The sequence below is a fragment of the Borostomias antarcticus genome (genome assembly GCF_949987555.1).
Source record: "Borostomias antarcticus genome assembly, contig: scaffold_197, whole genome shotgun sequence".
NCBI classification, from domain to species: domain Eukaryota; kingdom Metazoa; phylum Chordata; class Actinopteri; order Stomiiformes; family Stomiidae; genus Borostomias; species Borostomias antarcticus.
In genome coordinates, this window is record NW_028175693.1 from 90870 (window position 1) to 98369 (window position 7500).

Here is a 7500-nt window from a genome sequence, read left to right on the forward strand (position 1 = left end):
AGAACTTTTAGCTGAACTGCCTTAAACTAGGGTTTCTAATGAAAAAGCCATTGTGGCAAGACCAGTATATTTATCTGTAGAGCCTGAAGAACGCGCTCTCCTGGCACGCACCAGGCTCTTGTCTTCTGTTCTATTTCTGGAACCAAAACATGCCCTGCCCAAAGCGAGAAGAGATAGCGTTTCATGACATTGACAGCGCTTTACAGGACGACTGGTTCATGTTGCCAAAGTAGGGATGACATGTGATGGTTTATCACATTACAACCTGTTCACAGCCACAGCCTTCACTCACAGGACAGAGACAAAGGATTCAGAATCAACAACCAAGCTTGACTTAACTTTACTTCAACATTCTTCAGTCCATAAATCCATTTAATCCAATATTATGTGTTCATTTTATTGTAGAGTATTTATACTTAATATGTAATGTGTTTATACTTAAGTATTTATACTTAAAGTGAATCTAGGTCTCCTTCATCAGAGTGGCAGGAGGACTATTAAACAAGCTGCTCATTCTCACATCCTCATTAAACAGACTCATTAAGCAGAATATCTAATAAGGGGGATGGCAGCGTGATTGGGAGATTAGCTCATTAACTCCCTTCTGCTGTGTCGTTAATCCACCAGATGCCCTCCGCTCCTCACTGGAATGAAAACATCTCACACACTGCTGGGCTCCACGTCCACTCATTTATTGTGTCAGGACACGTGTTTTATGTGTACGTTATTGTGTCAGAGTGACGTTTCCAGCACCATGCTCTTCATCACCATGCTCTTCATCACACTTGAGTCTGCAAGCGTTGTTTTTGTTTCCTAAGCGGGTGAGAGTGGCACCTTTGGCCAGGCTCCATATGAGAGCTGGGTGGTACAGTAGGGTACAGTAGGGGGCTCCACCCTGGCCGCACGCCGCCGTCGCTTGGGTCAAAATAAATATTAGTAGGATTTGTCAGTACAGTATGTTCAGCTAAGCGCTGTGACTCTCTGCTTCCTGTCCTCCTCCCTGCTCTGTGATAGGTCAGAGTTTGCCCTGATCTACAACGATAGGTCGGTTCAGGAGAGCCACCACCTCAGTGCCGCCTTCCGTCTGCTGCAGGACGACAACATGAACATCTTCAGGAACCTCTCGCGAGAGGAGTGGATGTAAGTCTCTGTAACACAGGGACTTGCCCATGGAGACCTGGGTTCGAATCCCGCTGTGTCAGTTCTATCTTGTGAGGATTAATGGCTGAAGGAACCTGACTCAAGAATAATGGGTGTGAGTTTCTATAACTCATTTCCACAGGCTACAATGCGCCCGTAGAGACATGGGTTCAAATCCCGTTGCGCGCTGTGTAAAACTGGTACCGTACATTTCCCAGACACACCGCAGATCAGAAGCGAGGTTTGAAACAGGGTGGGAATGCCATTTTTTATGCTCCTGCAAATCTCGCAAGGGCCAGAATGACCAGTTGACTTTGAAATGGCTTGATAAGTTGATTCAATCATAGAAATATTCACAAACGAGTACACAGTGAACCTGTCATCTCCAACCCATTATGCATGTCGTCAGCATGTACAGTTCCTGAATGAATAAGTAGAGGGGCTTTTCTACTGTATAGCAAGCTTTTTTACATAGCTACATGTATGTAACTTCTGCTCTGACCATTGAACTACATTCGCCCTGCTTCGCCTTCGGAGTGACGTTTGGACTTCTGTTTGGAGTTGATTGGGTAACACTTTATAATAATGATCAGTTATAAGGCATTTATAAAACATTTGTTAATAATGAACTAATCATTAACAGATCATTTATAAACGTGTAAATGATTCATAAATGATTTGTTAATATACTAGTTAAACATTCACAAATGATCTGTAGATGATTTATAAAACATTTAATAATAAGAGTTAATCATTAACAGATCATTTTTAAATGTGTAAATTATTCATAAATGATTTCTAAATATACTAGTTAAAGATTCACAAATGATCTGTAGATGATTTATACCACTATCAACATTACTTGGAAAGGATGTGTTCAACATTAATTAATGTTAGTTAATATGTAGTAAAACATTTGTAAATTATTTTAAGAATGCCTTATTTATTTGTTTTTATGTTATCAAATGATTTGTTAAACATTTACTAAAAGTTTACAAATCATTTGTAGACATTATTGCAGCCCCAAATACCATTATAAACTACTAGTTTATAATGAACTAACCATTAACAAATCATTTATACATGTTTATAAATGAGTTATATATCATTTATAAATACACTAGTTTAACATTCAAAAATGATCTGTAGATGATTTATAACACATCATCAACAGTACTTGTAAATGATTTGTTCAACATTAAATTACATTAGTTCATGTGTAGTAACTCATTTTTAATTGCTTTTAAGAATAACATTTTACACCAATTACTAGACGTCTTTGTTTTTCATGTTTAACAAATGATTTGTAAAGGTTTTTGCATGCGCTAATCTAAAGTGTAAACTATTAATGTCTATAAAACATCTATACATCATTTGTAGAGGTTTTTGCATGCATCAATCTAAAGTTGAAACTATTTATCAATTAAAAATGTCTTATGGACTTTTTCTTCACCTGTTATAAATGATGTGTAAATGTTGTAGACAGCTTTGTTCCATTGTGACATCAAAAAATAACTACAGAATGATGAAAATAGAATTTTTACAAATGTCCATAAGGTATTTGTAAATGATGAATAGTTACAACTTTAGATTGACGCATGCAAATGCATGTAATTGGTGTAAAATGTTTTTCTTAAAAGCAATTAAAAATGAGTTACTACACATGAACTAATGCTATTTAATGTTGAACAAATCATTTACAAGTACTGTTGATGATGTGTTATAAATCATCTACAGATCATTTTTGAATGTTAAACTAGTGTATTTATAAATGATATATGACTAATTTATAAACATATATAAATGATTTGTTAATGGTTGGTTCATTATAAACTAGTAGTTTATAATGGTCTTTGGGGCTGCAATAATGTCTACAAATGATTTGTAAACTTTTAGTAAATGTTTAACAAATCGTTTGATAAACATGAAAAACAAATTAAGGCATTCTTCAAATAATTTACAAATGTTTTATTACATATTAACTAACAATAATTAAGGTTGAACACATAATTTACAATTAATGTTGATAATGTGTTATAAATCATCTACAGATCATTTGTGAATATTTAACTAGTATATTTACAAATCTTTTATGAATAATTTACACATGTGTATAAATGATCTGTTAATGATTTGTTCATTATTATTAAATGTTTTATAAACCATCTACAGATCATTTGTGAATGTTTAACTAGTATATTTACAAATCATTTATGAATCATTTACACGTTTATAAATGATATGTTAATGATTAGTTCACTATTAACAAATGTTTTATAAATGTCTTATAACTGATCATTATTATAAAGTGTTACCGTTTATTGTTCAAAGTGCAATCTCAGCAGTGAATGTGGAACTCTGCGTCCGTCACAAACCTCTCCCTGCGTCCGTCACACGCCTCTCCCTGCGTCCGTCACAAGCCTCTCCCTGCGTCCGTCACAAGCCTCTCCCTGCGTCCATCACAAACCTCTCCCTGCGTCCATCACAAACCTCTCCCTGCGTCCGTCACAAGCCTCTCCCTGCGTCCATCACAAACCTCTCCCTGCGTCCGTCACAAGCCTCTCCCTGCGTCCGTCACAAGCCTCTCCCTGCGTCCGTCACAAGCCTCTCCCTGCGTCCATCACAAACCTCTCCCTGCGTCCATCACAAACCTCTCCCTGCGTCCGTCACAAGCCTCTCCCTGCGTCCATCACAAGCCTCTCCCTGCGTCCGTCACAAGCCTCTCCCTGCGTCCGTCACAAACCTCTCCTTGCGTCCGTCACAAACCTCTCCCTGCGTCCGTCACAAACCTCTCCTTGCGTCCGTCACAAACCTCTCCCTGCGTCCGTCACAAGCCTCTCCCTGCGTCCGTCACAAGCCTCTCCCTGCGCGCCTCAATATCAGTTTGAGGGAGCTTCAAAGGCACTAATGAACTGCAGACCTCTCAGAGCAAACTAACGAGGGTCGTGTTGTTGTTTGGCTCCAGGGCCACGTTGATGAGACACTTCCAAGGGCTGAACTGGCTACTGGTGGAAGCCAGTGTTTCTCAGTTCAAAGTAGGCCTGGTACACAGGAGAATTAGTAAGTAAGTAAGCTTTATTTCAATAGCGCTCTTCACAGCACGGACGCACACAGTGCTTTACAGTAATAAATTAAAATCAAAGGCAATACAACACGAGACAAAATTAAAATGACAGAACAGGGAAAAAACAGAACATTGCGAGCAGCAAGGCGTTATAGATGGCCGAAGGCCTGCCTGAACATGTGTGTCTTAAGAAGTTTTTTGAACATGAGTTCAGTGGACGGCTCTCTCAGGGCCTGGGGAAGAGCGTTCCAGAGTCTTGGCGCCACCGCCTCAAATGCTCTGTCACCCTTGGTTTTTAGTCTGGTCCGGGGCACCGCCAGGAGACCCTGGTCGGACGACCTCAGAGACCGACTCAGAGAGTGAGAGTGTAAAAGTTCTGAGATGTAGGCCGGGGTCCGTCCGTGAAGAGCTCTGTGGGTGAACACCAGGACTTTGAACTGGATCCGGAGGTGAACTGGGAGCCAGTGCAGGAAGGCCAGGATGGGGGTGATGTGGCATGTCTTCTTTGACCTGGTGAGTAGTCTTGCAGCGGCATTTTGGACTAGCTGAAGTCCAATTCATGAAGTTGTCCCTAGTTATCTGTGAGACTATTTCCCACGGGTCAGAGATCTACATGATCATAGAACTAGAACCTTCATTTCCAACTTGTGTCTATTTAGATTTAAGACCAACGCATGGAGAGATACCTTTTTGGCTTCGGGGGCCCGGGAATAGGATGAGCTACCTCTGGTGATCAAAACCAATCCCATCCTAAATGGGTTCAGATTTGGGGTGAAGAAGTGGCTGATGGGTCGACTGTCTGTCTCACAGGGTCTTCATGTCCATCTCTGGTTGTAGTGCGTTGCTGTATGGTATCTGGATACTATCTATTATTTGCATTGTTAGTAGGTTGTTTGTAAACTGCCACGCTGTGCCATCTGAATGTGAGAGGACCACAATGGAAGCAAGTTTTTAACTTTATTGTGTTCATCCTCAATGATTTTAGTCGCACACAAGTTTTTAAGTATTTTTAATATCATCAAATAAACAAAACAAAACAAAAAGTTGTGGAAGTAGAGCACTGCTCTGCGCTCTCGGGACTGAACTCTCTCAGACTCCCCAGCAAATAGCATGATACGACAACTCTCTTATGGTTGGAAAACATGACCTAGCCATACTCTGTCTGAAGATTCGATTGTTTTAACATGCTGCAAAAAACATGTTTCATTCTTAAAATGCCTGCACACTACCCCAGCCAATCCCAAACAATACTAACCAACACAATGTTGTATGATGTTTGTTGGTGACTGTTAGCATTGGTTGGATGGATCTTCTGCTGAATTTCTAACTGCCAACAACAACTGCCATCTTGAGAATGTTGTGTGCTGGTTGTTGGGTGGTTGGATGGGTGTGCAGGCACCTGTACTCTACCTCAGGACTGTAGTGTGATGTGAGGACATGCATGCTTTCCCTGGGCTCACATGGATCCGTCTCCCCCTCTCTAAACCAGGCCACATCAGACCCCTTCAGGGGACACAGCAGTAGCCTATTTCCAGCTATGACAGATCAGTCACTATTGGAGTGCTCCTCAGCAGAGTAATGGCAGTAGGTGTCAACCTCCTGAGGCTGCCTGTGTGTAGAGAGGGACTCTGACATGGCTGTGTGTGTAGAGAGTGTGTGTGTGTAGAGAGTGTGTGTGTGTGTGTGTAGAGAGTGTGTGTGTAGAGAGGGACTCTGACATGGTTGTGTGTGTAGAGAGTGTGTGTGTAGAGAGTGTATGTGTAGAGAATGTGTGAGTAGAGAGTGTGTGAGTAGAGAGTGTGTGTGTAGAGAGTGTGTGTGTAGAGAGTGTGTGTGTGTGTAGAGAGTGTGTGTGTAGAGAGGGACTCTGACATGGTTGTGTGTGTAGAGAGTGTGTGTGTAGAGAGTGTGTGTGTGTAGAGAGTGTGTGTGTGTAGAGAGTGTGTGTGTAGAGAGTGTGTGTGTGTAGAGAGTGTGTGTGTGTAGAGAGTGTGTGTGTAGAGAGGGACTCTGACATGGTTGTGTGTGTAGAGAGTGTGTGTGTAGAGAGTGTGTGTGTAGAGAGTGTGTGTGTGTAGAGAGTGTGTGTGTAGAGAGTGTGTGTGTGTAGAGAGTGTGTGTGTGTGTAGAGAGTGTGTGTGTAGAGAGGGACTCTGACGTGGTTGTGTGAGTAGAGAGTGTGTGAGTAGAGTGTGTGTGTGTAGAGAGTGTGTGTGTAGAGAGTGTGTGAGTAGAGTGTGTGTGTGTAGAGAGAGTGTGTGTAGAGAGTGTGTGTGTAGAGAGTGTGTGTGTAGAGAGTGTGTGTGTAGAGTGTGTGAGTAGAGTGTGTGTGTAGAGAGTGTGTGTGTAGAGAGTGTGTGTGTAGAGAGTGTGTGAGTAGAGAGTGTGTGTGTAGAGTGTGTGTGTGTAGAGAGTGTGTGTGTAGAGAGTGTGTGTGTAGAGAGGGACTCTGACATGGTTGTGTGTGTAGAGAGTGTGTGAGTAGAGAGTGTGTGAGTAGAGTGTGTGTGTGTGTGTGTAGAGAGTGTGTGAGTAGAGAGTGTGTGTAGAGAGTGTGTGAGTAGAGAGTGTGTGAGTAGAGTGTGTGTGTGTAGAGAGTGTGTGTGTAGAGAGTGTGTGAGTAGAGTGTGTGTGTGTAGAGAGAGTGTGTGTAGAGAGTGTGTGTGTAGAGTGTGTGTGTGTAGAGAGTGTGTGTGTAGAGAGTGTGTGAGTAGAGTGTGTGAGTAGAGTGTGTGTGTAGAGAGTGTGTGTGTAGAGAGTGTGTGTGTAGAGAGTGTGTGAGTAGAGTGTGTGTGTAGAGAGTGTGTGTAGAGAGAGTGTGTGTGTAGAGAGTGTGTGTGTAGAGAGTGTGTGAGTAGAGTGTGTGTGTGTAGAGAGTGTGTGTGTAGAGAGTGTGTGTGTAGAGAGTGTGTGTGTGTAGAGAGTGTGTGTGTCGAGAGTGTGTGTGTAGAGAGTGTGTGTGTACAGAGGGACTCTGACAGGGTTGTTTGTGTAGAGAGTGTGTGTGTAGAGAGTGTGTGTGTGTAGAGAGTGTATGTGTAGAGAGTGTGTGTGTGTAGAGAGTGTGTGTGTAGAGAGTGTGTGTGTAGAGAGGGACTCTGACGTGGTTGTGTGAGTAGAGAGTGTGTGTGTAGAGAGTGTGTGTGTGTAGAGAGTGTGTGTGTAGAGAGTGTGTGTGAGTAGAGAGTGTGTGAGTAGAGAGTGTGTGAGTAGAGAGTGTGTGAGTAGAGAGTGTGTGAGTAGAGAGTGTGTGTGAGTAGAGAGGGACTCTGACATGGTTGTGTGTGTGTGTGTGT

General features: G+C 42.1%; 1 protein-coding gene across 1 annotated transcript in view; it reads left to right on the top strand.

Moving 5' to 3' along the window:
- Positions 1–7500, top strand: part of LOC311329293 (dual specificity calcium/calmodulin-dependent 3',5'-cyclic nucleotide phosphodiesterase 1B-like) — a gene marked incomplete at both ends in the record, with an annotated part of 26155 nt that overhangs the window by 10440 nt on the left and 8215 nt on the right. Inside the window, one exon of the mRNA XM_084463157.1 lies at positions 1015–1140. Coding sequence (XP_084319283.1) covers positions 1015–1140 — 126 coding nt within the window. The remainder of the gene's footprint in view (positions 1–1014; positions 1141–7500) is intronic.